We start from the raw sequence: 12,511 nt of genomic DNA on the forward strand, positions 1-12,511 counted from the left end.
ATAGTGCTGAAACAGAGAGCGGCGAGTGTCCATTCATAAAACTGGGTGAGGCTGTTAACGCACCCAGGTAGCTGGTTATCAGATGGGCTGCTTCCTTGAGCTATGTCCTGAGGCTCCTGTGCCTCGGTCCCGCAACAAAAGAAAGTTCAAATGGTCCAATGGTGATCTTGGCACGTTCTTCAACGGCTGGGACATCTTGGGTGCCATCATCAGATTCAATTTGTAATTCCAAAGGGGTCTTTGTTTTCGCTAAAGAGATCTACTGGGTGTTGGCCCAAACTGAATTCCAAGGTTAGCTTCCTTGGCTCTTAGTATCAGCTGCTACAAGCTATTGCTTTTACCAACAGATACAGATATCTAGAATAACATATCTAAACCTAAACATTAGAGGAAATCTTAAAGAACTTCAAATACAGTACAAGCACATATACATATAAGCAAGAGTATCCTAAATTTACAATAATAAAACCTTAAATCAACAGGAGAACCCAACTAAAGTATAAGCCTAAACATTGGGCAAATAATAAATCCCAACACTGAAACATTAGCACATTCATATATACACGTTCTCTCCAGGCCTTATGGAGACTTTTGGACAACACTGGTCTCTTTGCTCTGATCCTTAGCCAGTGTAGTTCAGCGATTGGCTCAGGAGAATATTTTCCTGGCAGTAACAGCCACAGGGGAGAGACAAAACCCTGGAAACTCCTCTCCCTGTGAAGCAACAAGGGAGAGAGGGGGGGAGGGTGCAAACTCTCAAGACAGCCAGGGGAAGGAAGGCAGAGAGACCTGCTAAGAGGGGGGTGTTGGCTGTGTGGGGAAGGCCAGGGGGTGCACTCACGCAGGCGCCCTGTGGGCGAGGTTGTCTCTTGGCCCTTCGGGCCAAGGGGACAAAACACCATCTGGGGAATCTAACCCCCAGGTCAGGGAAGGAGGGACAGCACACTCGCCTGAGGGCGCCAGGCGGCTAGGGGAAACGCCACACATGATGACAAACCTTCGGACTGTAATGTGTCTTAAACAAAAAACCATCATTAGATAGAATTTTCCTCAAAATATTTTCATTTTTAACTATTTAAATTTTTTTAATCCCATTTTTATTTGTATTTTTTTAAAAAAAACATTGATTTTAATTTACCTGGTTAGCCACTTTGAATGGATGTGGAAAAGAAGATGTGAAGATATTTAAGCCAGTGAATAAATGGTGTTTGGGAGTATAGGGAGGTCGTGAGCTTAAATGTTCATACATGTCTGGCTTTTGCATGCTATTTTGGCCTGCCCTGAAGTGCCAAAAGGGGAACTGAGCCACTGACTCCACAGTGGGTCTTACACCTGAATCTGCTGCTCAGCTTCACCTGTCTGGTCGGGGGATGCGTGGGGCGGGTGGGGGCGGGGGCAGCACTGATTTCCAAGGGAGTGACGTATGAACCCTCCTTCTCCACAGTTCCGCTTCAGTGGTGGTGGTGACGGTGGCTCAAAGGGCCCAATGGTCTCTGCGCAAGAGTCCCAAGCTCAAGCCATCCTGCAACAAGCCAGGGTAAGTGAGGGTCCTGCCTGCTGCCCTTGGACTTTGCAGCACTCCTGCTTTTTCTCCTGTTGCTTCACCTTCCCAATGGTGCCCACAATGCACTGGGGGCTACTCAACAGACAAGGTATGCATTGTTGTTCCAGGTCAACACAGCTGGAGAGGGTTGGCCAGGATTCTGTCTGCGTCCCCACGTGCCAAACAACAAGGCCACAGAGAGGAAGGAGAAGAGAGGGCAGAAGGCCTGCCATGGGTCCTGCCCTCACCCAGTAGCCCCATGGTTTGGTGTGGGTACTGGTCCTTCCTGGCCAGCTGTTGGGACTGGCTTGGGTAGCTGCCAGCCTCCCACCTTATCCTGAGCAATTCTCTTGCTTTGCTCCAGATCCTTATTCCTGCCTGCCTGTTACCCCACTCCATTGCCTCCTCTTGATTCCTCACTGCGAAGGCTGGCTCAGGCTCCATTCTGGCCAGCGTTGCCAATGGCCAATCCAGCCCCTTTGAATGGGAGAATCGAGCCTGTTGTTGTGTGGAACTTCATGCCATGAAAATAGAGTTGCCAACTTGGGAAATTCATGGAGGTTTGGGGGCAGAACCTGGGGAGGGCAGGGTTTGAGGAAGCATCCCAGTGGGCACGGGGTTCCCTGTAATCTACCCTCTAAAGCTGCCATTTCCTCCAAGGGAACCGATTTCTGTGTAGTCTGGGAGTAGCTGTAGTCTGTATATAGTCTGTATAACTGTAACTCTGGGAGAAGGCCCGTCTCCACCCAGAGGATGGCAACCCTACATGAAAAGCATAATCTGCTGATTTCTTTGGATCAAAACTCTCTTCCATGCAGAGGAGCGCACCAGGCTGGGCCATCTGACAACTGAGGAAGAGAGTTCTGTGAGGGCCTGCCCCAAGGCCCCCTCAGGGCCCACTCCCAATCCTGCATGGACCTTTACGGTTGGCTTAGTCCCTGACCACTTCCATTCTCCAGCCATGTATCCCCCTCCCCTGCCCCCTCTGCTTTCACAGGCCTGGTCAGGCAGCCCAAACCGGTGCCTTTGTGACTCTCAGCTATTCCTGGCCGGTGCTCTGAGAAATTACTTGCCGGACAAAGTCAGACTGGCAAAGTTGAGGTCATGGTAGCTAAACTGGTCAAGGGCATCTCTCTCCCGTGGGATGAAGCCAAGCCTGCCAAGCAGGGAGCAGGAAGGGGATCTCTCTGCAGATACCTGACATTATTGGTTCTGAGGGGCCACAGCTCAGCTGCACAGCTCCTGCTTCACGTGCAGAAAGTCCTCAGCTGAATTCCAGGCATCTCTAGTTAGAAGGACCAGGCAGCAGGTCATGTGAAAGACCCTGGAGAGCTGCCGCCAGTCAGAGCAGGCGATACTGACCTTGTGGTCCAGGGGGCTCATGTGGCAGCTGCAGCCATACGGAGGCTTCTGCCTGGCTTATTGGTGGAAACTAAATCCAACTTCCACCACAAAGGTCAAAGGGCAAATGGAACCCAACTTAAATGCAATAACCAGTTGGACACTACTTGGCACATGTGGGGCAGTCTGTGTAGCTGTGCTTTGGCAGTTCCCATGCACACTGGTCTGTTCTTATTCAGCATTTGCACACTCAGAGAGATCTTGTGCTGGCACTCAAACTCTGCATCCAGAAAGAGTGCAAGTGACTTCTAACCTGAATATGTGGACAACTGAGTAGAGCCATGCTTACTGCGCAGTCGTGCCTCATTCAAAGTCTCCTAATCTCCACTAATTGTATTTTTACTTTAAATATTTCTGTGTTTCTTAGATTGGATTCCTGGGTCTAAAACTGCTTCTTTTATTCTTTGTGCTTTTTTAGCGGGGGAGCTATCAAACACAGATAAACAATTCAGTAAATAACCTAGCGTTTCTGCTGCTCCTGCAGCTCTGGGTGTATTTTAATTACCGAAGAGCCGAGATAATTACAGGTCTTTTAAAGTATTGAATTTTTGCAATGGAACAAATTTGTTCCAGCTACGTTATAAAATGTGGACAGCCCCGTTGCCTGCCAGAGGATTTATTGACTTTGTCCCAGCAGAGTTTTTTTTTTTTTACCTTCTGGGTTTATCTATACATAAACTTGCATCATTTTTAGTTGCATTTCTGCTGTTTGTGCAAGGATATGAAATAGTCATCAGTTGTCCCAAATTCTTCTCCCCTTCCTCCCCTCCCCTGGAAAGATCTCACTGATGTGTACTAAATTAGGGTGGTCAATTTCATGATGGCTCCTAGAAATCTCCACACTATGGAGGCCCATTTCTCTGGAGGAAACTGCAGCTTAGGCATCACATTCCTTCTGGGCTCTCTCCCCAAGTTCCACCCTCTCAGCTCTTCACCCCCGGATTTCCAGGAATTACCAAAGCAGGAACTGGCAACCATTTGCAATATGCCTTGCCTTTCTGCCCTGAGAGTGTGTAGCCTGCCTTTCTGGAAGAAGGGGAATAATCTGGCAGCAAAATAATGCCATTTTCCAGGGGCAATGCAAAGCTAGCCTGATCTCATCAGATCTCTGTAGCTGAGCAGGGTCAACCCTGGTCAGTATGTGGAGGGGAGACCACCAGGGAAGTCCTGGGTGGCTACATAGAGGCAGACAGTGGCAACCCATCTCTTGCCATGAAAGTCACGTGAGGGGTCACCATAAATTGGCTGCGACTTGATAGCGCTTTCCAAAGTCAATGCGAAATAAAGTTAAAAGCTTCATTATCCCATCAAACCGAGAGTGACTGAATAGACATGGGAAAAATCGCACTGCTCAGTTTCAGTTCGACATGGTGATGAGTAAACAAGTCCCACCAACTGCAGTTGGGTGAACAGTCCAAACCTCAGTATGTTTTCTTTAAAAGATGTCCTTATCCCTTGGAGACATATTTTGGGACTGCATCTGTGGCAACAGGTGTGTCCTAATTGCTTTTGGTGCCATGCAGCCTAAATGGACCGATGATGAGTAGGACCTGTTGGTACCCAGGGTTACCAGCCTCTAGTTGGTTCTGGGGGCCTGGAGTTCTCCCAGAATTTATCACCAAGCTAGAGAGATACGTTCCTCTGGAGAAAATGGTTGCTTTGGAGGTGAAATCTGTGGTATGCCGTAGATGCCAGGTGAAAACCCTCCATAAATTTCCCCCTCCACTGGCATCTCCCTCAAATCTCCAAGAATTCCGCTGACCAGAGTTGGCCACCCTTTCTATTGTTTCAAGAACAATTTAAGCACATCTCATATGTTGGACGCATGGTGCTCTTTTCTGTGTAGCTTGTGCCTGGAGCAGGACTGGAACCAGCCATAGAGTCAGGCGAAACGTTTAGTTCCCAGGCAAGCGGAAGCTTCTCTTTTATTTATTTATTATTTCATTTTTTAAATTTATTATTTCATTTTTATACCGCCCTCCCCTCTTGGGGAGGGGCTAGAGCAGTGATGGGGAACCTTTTCGAGACCGAGTGCCCAAATTGCAACCCAAAACCCACTTATTTATCGCCAAGTGCCAACATGGCAATTTAACCTGAATACTGAGGTTTTAGTTTAGAAAAAATTGTTAGCTCCGAGGCACATGTTACTCGGGAGTAAGGTTGGTGGTAGTGACTTTGCTTTGAAGCAACCATGCAACTCTTTGAGCTGGTGAATCATGACCCTAGGAGGGTTTACTCAGAAGCAAGCCCCATTGCCAGCAACTGAGCTTACTCCCAGGTAAAGAATCATGCTTTAGTTCTTCCCATGAAAATCAGTGGGGTTTAACAGTGCTTAACAGGGTTACCTACACTGCTTCCCCCAAAATTAGGTCTGAAGTTTAATGCTAATAATCTCCCTGAAATAATTACACTGTTATCACACTGGGAGCCTGGCAGGGGAAGTGGGAGGTATGTGGGGGGAGAGGTAAGTAAAACTTTTGCTTTCTGAAACCCAATAAACTCCCCCCTACAAAATAGAAGTGAAAAGGCAGTCAAGGAAGGCAATCCTAAGCAAGAATGCTGTGCAAGGGGTGGGATGACTTCAGGAAAGCTAAATTGGTTGAGCAGCCATCTGATCTGCAGTTTTTCCTTCACATGTCATCACAGCAATTGACTTCTTGCAAAAATGCAACAGGAACAGAAAAATAAAAGCAGTCCTAGCAAAGGCCTTTGTGTGCTTTTAAAAAATCCTAAATGCATCTCGGTTCCTCCACCCTTGGCTTGATCTGCCCAGGCGATCGGCAAAAAACTTAGGTCTGAGCGTTTCCCCGGTGTTTGGAAAGGCACACGTTTTGGCCGTTTCCGCACGGGCAGAAAATGACGGCCTGGAGACGGTAAAAACACCGTCTCCAGGCATACATGTCCTGCACGAGGCAGCTGCAGCAGCAGCGCCGCCCTCAGCGCCGCCTGCCCGACCTGGAGCCGGCGTTTCCCCAGGCTTCCTAGCGCTCTTTTTTGAGAAGCTTGCCGCCGGAGTGAAGCTTTGCTGCCGTGCTGAACGGCCAGCGGCTTCACTCCGACTCCCCACTTGGCACTCCACCTTGTCCCTGGGCCTCCGGTCGCGTCGCCGAGGCCTGGGGACACGCCCCCCTGCCCTGCGCCCGGCATTTCGAGAGCAGGCCACGCCAGGGGCCAGGCGTGTCCCAGGCCTCCCATGACCCCGGCAGCCGGAGGGCCTCGCATAAAGTCGCCGAGTCGATCTTGCGCCAGCGCTCCGCGGCGCCGGCTGCCCACCTCTTCCCAGGACCTTCCGTGCGGACGGTCCCAGCGTCTTCGGGTTGGCGCGAGAAGCGCCGACCCAGCCGTTTCCGCTGCCATGCAGAAACGGCCTTTGTTTGTTCAACCCCTCGAGCAGCAGCAGCCAGCCTGGGCAGATCAAGCCAAGATCAAGCCAAGATCAAGCAGATCAAGCCTGCTGCTCTGCCCTGCGCTGCTCTAGCGCCTCCGCCCCACCCCCTCAAGCAGGGGCCAGCATGCTCCAGCCTCCAGCAAGTCCCGCACTGCTCTGCTCCTCTCTAGCATCTCCGCCACCTCTGCCCCCGCCACCCCATGCAGCAGCCACCCAGAGCACAACTAGGCCTGCCAGCCGAGTCCTCCCTGCTCGCTGAGGTGCGCGCACATCGAACCCAATGGCTCAGGCCAGCCTAGATGTGGGGGGGGGGCGATCCCCCCCACATGACAAACTCTGTGCGCGCGTGCCCACAGAGAGGGCTCTGAGTGCCACCTCTGCCACCCATGCCATAGGTTCGCTACGACTGAGCTAGAGGATCAGATGTGCCTACATGAAGGCGGCTGTGCAGTCTTTACTGCGTATAGGCAAACTTGTCTTCCTGCCCCTTCCCCATTAACCTCTGAATCCAGGGCCAATTTCTTCTTTGACCTTGCAAATTGTCAGTTTGCAAAGCTGTCACCCTTTTGTTCGTCTTTTCTCAAACCATTACAAATTAAAAGGTTTGATTGTTTTTATTTTTAAATCATTTTTTTAAAGTGAAAAAAATTGGGGGGGAAGGGCGGGCCTGACCTCATGGTTGTCCCAAGGACCAAACAATGGCAACTTCTCTGTGTGATGCACCTCTTAAGATGCAGATGCCTCAGATGCAGGCGAAACGTTCGGAGCAAGATCTACCAGACCACGGCCACACAGCCCGGAAAACCCACCTCAACCAAACAAAGTGATCTGTGTCATTACAAGCCACTTATGGACCGGGCTGCCAACCTCCAGGTAGAGGCTGGAGATTTCCTAAGAGGACAACTGGTCTCCAGAATATAGATGTCTGGAGAAAATGGCTGCTTTGGAAGGGGGACCCCTGAGCCACTCCCTTCCCCAGGTTCTATCCCCCAGAACTTCTCCAACCCCACTCACGACCCTCCTGAAGTCCCAGGACCCCTGGCTGCTTTCCACCCCCAGAGGCCACTGAACTGATTGCTTCTCCTCTCCTTTATTGCAGCTGGCGCTGAGAGGACCGGCTGGCCCAATGGGCCTCACAGGAAGGCCTGGCCCGATGGTAAGTAAGAGGCCGGTCTCTCCAGGAAAGGAACGTAGATCACCACATTTCTAATTTTGCCTTGGTAGGGATTTAAAAAACTGACAGGAGCAGATCCTGATGAGGACTGAAGTCCCAGGAGCTTCCTTTGTAAAGGAAATGCAGAATTTGGTTAAAACCTTGTTTAATGTTAAAGTATAAGTTTTCTTGGGGATGCATGTTTTTAGTAAGATTTTAAAACTTTTTAAGGAAAGGGTGCACATTTTACCAAGCCCTGAGGATCAATGATATCACAATGAAGAATACAATTCCCATCATGATTTGCCTCCTTCCAGAGGTTTTATTGTAGATTCCAGAGCTTTCAGTTCAAAGGAAATTGCTAGGAAATGGATTGCAGGGAAAACCCCAAATCAATGGCCTATTGTGGACAATGATCAGCTTTGCGGTTAGTGTATCTTCCCGGTGGGACAAAAAGTTTTGCGTACACATATTTTTGGAAGATCAGTGCTGGCATTTTCCAAGTGCTCTTTATCTGCAAATGTTTTCTTTTTCTGCACTGTGAGAGTGGAGGGCATCCTCGTCTGCATAAAATTGCCACACCCTTCAACCCTTAGCCACCCCTTGCCACCCTCCCCCACCCCTATCCACTCCTTATATTGAATCAGACCCTTGGTTCCAGCAAGGCCAGTATGGTCCAATTCAGACAGGCAGAGCTTTTCAGGGTCTTAGTTGAGTGGTCTTTCATCATCATATGATCAGACTTTTTACTGTTGCTACCAAAAAACTGAACCACCTGGAATCTGTGTCCCTTCGGAGGTTTGATTCTTGGTTTCATACATTTTCCCTCTTGCCAGTCACTCCACACCCTCAGGATCAGAGAATTCCTGCTGTTTATGAAAGCTCTCAAAGTGTGACTTTTTCTCTCCCTTCTCAGGGAAAGCAAAGGAGATCACCAAGCATTAATTATTCTTCAGGTTTTCTTCCCACCTCTCCCCATGCATACCCCAGCAGTTTCTAACACTCTTCAGTCCACAATTTCAGAACAATCAGAAGCGCTAGACAGATGAACCCTGTGAAACCTTGTGAAGTCGACATGATCTATGCAAAGTGTGCTAGGCCAGTGGTAGCTTGGCGAACCTCTCTGGCACTCAGATGTTATGGACTACAATTAACCATGCACAGCAGGGCTGATGGGGTGTAGTCCATGGCATCTGGGTGCCAGAGTTCCTCCACTGCAATACACTAGACCAAAGATGGCACAAAGAGTGGCAGGAGCAGCAACTTCTCAAACCAGGGTTTTGCACAGAAACAAGAAGAGAAGCAGTGGGTGGGCAAAAGTGTGGACCAGATTGGCCTGGGACACTTTGCAGGAGAAGAATCCCCATGCAAATAAAATGTCCACTGCAAAATATAAAACAGCTACCAGGGTGAGTAGTACATGCATAAATGCTTCATGTAAGTGTATGAGTGTGAGCTGAAGGCCAAGACCAGGAAGAGGACTTAGGATAGCATAACAGCAGAGAGATGACTAAGCTGGAATGTCCCTGAATCACCTCTGTTACAGGGACTAGAGCATGGAGTGTCAAACTTCATGACCCCTCAGATGTTATGGACTACAGTTCCCCATCATCCCCCTGCCAGCATCATACTTTGGCAGGGGATGAGAGCAATATGATCCATGCTTTATCTAGATATGGTCTTGGACCTCCTAATGAACTAGAAGGAGTGCCTGCTTAATGAGGCGGGAATGGCAAACAGGGGTGAGTAAAATGTCTACTGCAAGAGTTTTAGAAAGTCTGTGAGAAGATAGGAGCTCAGCCCCCTCACATGTCTCTCAGTTGTGAGGTCAAGAACACTACTGGAAGACCCGCAGGTGAAGAGGGAAAATGTAAGGGCTGAAACCACTCCAGATAGGAGTGTACTTAGAAGGAAAACTTAGTGAGATTTGTCACAAGCCCTAGCTACAGGGTGCTGGAACTGAGGAGGATGCGTCCCTCAGTTTCAGCATTTAATACAGGTTGAAAGCGGCAGTGGTGTGCTCTGCCCCTTACCGCCATATATGGCTCTTGTTGGCCCAGTTGGGTTCCCACTTTGGAGCCAGAGGCTGGCAGGAAGCTGGTGCATGTTGATGGGAGTAGAGTAGTCCCTGCTTGAGAAACAAAGGTGACCAAGATGCATAGTAAGATTCCCTGACAGAAGGCAGGAACAAGTAAAAGGGATGGACTGTAATCTAGGCCCTTCCGGACACCCAGAGACAGCTCAGGTTAGACTTCGTGTGGTGGAATCATACCACCTCAGCTAGGAGTCCTCCCGTTTCTCTGCCACAGCAGCTGGCTTCGTGTCTCGGGCTGGAAGCTCAGAGAGGCAGGACCACCTCCCTTCTGCGTTCTGGTGGGGCAGAGTACTCCCTTTCTCTACTTGCCCGGACTAAAGCTTCTCGCCACCGCCACGTACGAGTCTCCTGTCTTCTGCACATAGACGGGCAAAAGAGCCACAGAGCTGTAGTTAGCTGGCTGGCTTAGAGTCAAGTCAATGGAATTTCGCACTCTGCGGCAAACAAAGCGCCCAACCACAAGGTCCATCAGTCGATACGACCCCCCCAGTCAGCTCCAGAGAGTTGCTTGGCTAGAGCAGGTGGAGTTGAGTCCAGACCACAGGTCCAGCGCTCGTCTGTCTTGGACTGCGGGTGGGACTTCCTGCCCGTCGATCTAAGATGCGAGCTCCTACAATCGCGGAAGGGGCCTAGAGACTCCTGTAGAGGGTTATCCATAAAGAATCCTCCCTTCTGGCCCAGCCATGCTGATGCGCCAGACTTCGCCTGTCCTGTTGAATTTCTATCAGAATTCTACTTTGACAGATTGCACCTGACCGTTCAAGCCTGACCAGCCTTCATGTGTGTGTGTTTGTGTGTGTGTGTGTGTGGTAATGTCTTGTATGCTGCATAATTCTTATGTCAATGGAAACTGTATTTTTTGTTGTAGCTTAAAGTAAGCTGACATCCAGTCTTGTCTCCTTTTGGCAACTGAGGCTTAGAGCCAGCAGACCCGCATGGAGAACAAGGATCAGAGCCGAGATCTGCATCTGGGTAACAAAAATGAGGAACATGCTCACTGGTTGAAGGATACACTACTGAGTAGTAGTGTCTGTGGTCACGCTCTTGGGGTATGGTGAACAGTAAGTTAAATAAGCCAGTGTGATGCAGCGACAAAAAAGGCTAATGCAATTTTGGGGTGTAGCAACAAAGGCATACCATTCAAATTGCAAGATGTGATAGTTCTGCTGTATTTTCATCGATCAAAGGCCGCACTCCTGTTAGGTTGCCATTGCTACAGGAGGAATTGCTGGGGAGAGCTTTAGCATTTGCAGTTGCTTCTTTATCTGTTTCCCTGGCTTTGTAGCTTGGCGGCTGGGACGGGCCTTCAGGCTGGACTTTTCCTAACAGTCTTGGTTCACATGTGGGATGGGGTGGGGACTTGCTGCAACATATCATGAGCTGCTTTGGCGCCTTTTCGCCGGAACTGTCTTCTCCTGCCTTTCTCCTGTCTTCAATAAAACCCTTGAACCAATCAAGTTGAGTTATTGTCTGAACAGGGAAATTGACAGCCTCACATGGAGGTGGCACAGTTCTGGAGGCCTCACGTCATTTCATGCACCGCAGCAGTTAATTGGGCTTTTTCTGAAGAGGTTGCTCCAAATTGTCCTTCTGGCAGATGGATGATGCTGATGATACTAACTTGTACCTTCCATGCACCCCAATTGTGTTTTCTCAATAAAATGCCATTTCCCCTTGGGGACTTCAGACTGCTTTACTCCAGAAGTAGCAGGCTGTTCGTCCAGTGATCTGCTGTGATTTAAAATCTGTAGCCAAATTAGAGACATCCTCTTTTTTTCTCGGTTGCCTGGAACCGCTCTCGCTTTATGTTCCAGTCTCTCTCTACTCCCCGCCCCACCCTAAGTCCCTAAGAAGATGGGTGATGGACAGTGTCGCTTCCATTTCCGTTGGCCTTGTTTTTAATGTGTTTTCCGAGGACCTGCACTCTATGCTCTGTTGGCTTTCCTGAAGGGTTTGAAGGGAGTGCCTCATCAGTCATTAGCAAAAAACAACAACCCCAAAGGGACTGCCTCTTAAATCCAAGGTAAGACTGCTTGAAATTTTAAACAAGGCAAAAATGGACAAATACAATTAACTTTATCTGCTGTGTCAATTTCTGCTGCTTGTCAAGGAACCCTGATAGCACAATATAGGGCCAGTTGAGAAAGGAGTCAGAGCTCTCCAAACTAATGTTATCTATCATCATCAAGTAAATCTAATCATCATCATCATCATCATCATCATGCATCATCATCATCATCATCATCATCATGCAACAACAACTACAACTTCTGTGTGACTAAGCGATAGCGACAATAATAATAATAATGGCAATAATTATTATTATTATTATTATTATTAATAGATTTCGGCTACTGAATCTTTAGCTGGTTATTTGGCCTTCATTAAATTCGAGCCTCACTCAGAGACCTGAACAGAATCATCATCATCATAATAATGCGATGCGTGCGTCCTGCGTCGTGCGTGCACCATGCGTCGTCGTCGTCGTCGTCATTAAATTAAATTAATGGATTCGTCGTCGTCGTCGTCGTTAATTGATTCCACAGCTGCCAGAATCTTTACAGCTGGTTGTTGGCCTTCATTACAATTCGAGCCTCACCCAGAGCCTAGAGGAAGTTGTAATGTATCGGTAGTATTCATGTGTGGATCAGCTTAAGGGGCTGCCTTCCTGAATTTGACAGATGTTAATTTTGTCCAATTCGAGATGTTTCAAGTGCTGCCCTAGATGTTTTGGGATGAAATTGGCCGATATAATTACCACTGGGGTGACCTCAGCTGATTGTGCCATAGGCAGCAGCTGAAACTTCTGATTTTTTCAAATGGAAATCATTGGTATCTAGTGACTTTCTCATGTTGTTTTCAATGACCCTGCTGTCACGGGGGACTGCTGTAATGTAGATGATGGTCACTTTCATGTCCTCAATCGCGGTA

At 48.7% G+C, this 12,511-nt stretch overlaps 1 protein-coding gene across 1 annotated transcript in view; it reads left to right on the forward strand.

The window, feature by feature from the left end:
* The window catches only part of COL5A1 (collagen type V alpha 1 chain), a 386,178-nt gene that overhangs the window by 231,365 nt on the left and 142,302 nt on the right, over positions 1 to 12,511 (forward strand). Inside the window, exons 13-14 of the mRNA XM_048513603.1 lie at positions 1,445 to 1,537; positions 7,432 to 7,488. Coding sequence (XP_048369560.1) covers positions 1,445 to 1,537; positions 7,432 to 7,488 — 150 coding nt within the window. The remainder of the gene's footprint in view (positions 1 to 1,444; positions 1,538 to 7,431; positions 7,489 to 12,511) is intronic.

Source organism: Sphaerodactylus townsendi, linkage group LG12 (assembly GCF_021028975.2).
Source record: "Sphaerodactylus townsendi isolate TG3544 linkage group LG12, MPM_Stown_v2.3, whole genome shotgun sequence".
NCBI classification, from domain to species: domain Eukaryota; kingdom Metazoa; phylum Chordata; class Lepidosauria; order Squamata; family Sphaerodactylidae; genus Sphaerodactylus; species Sphaerodactylus townsendi.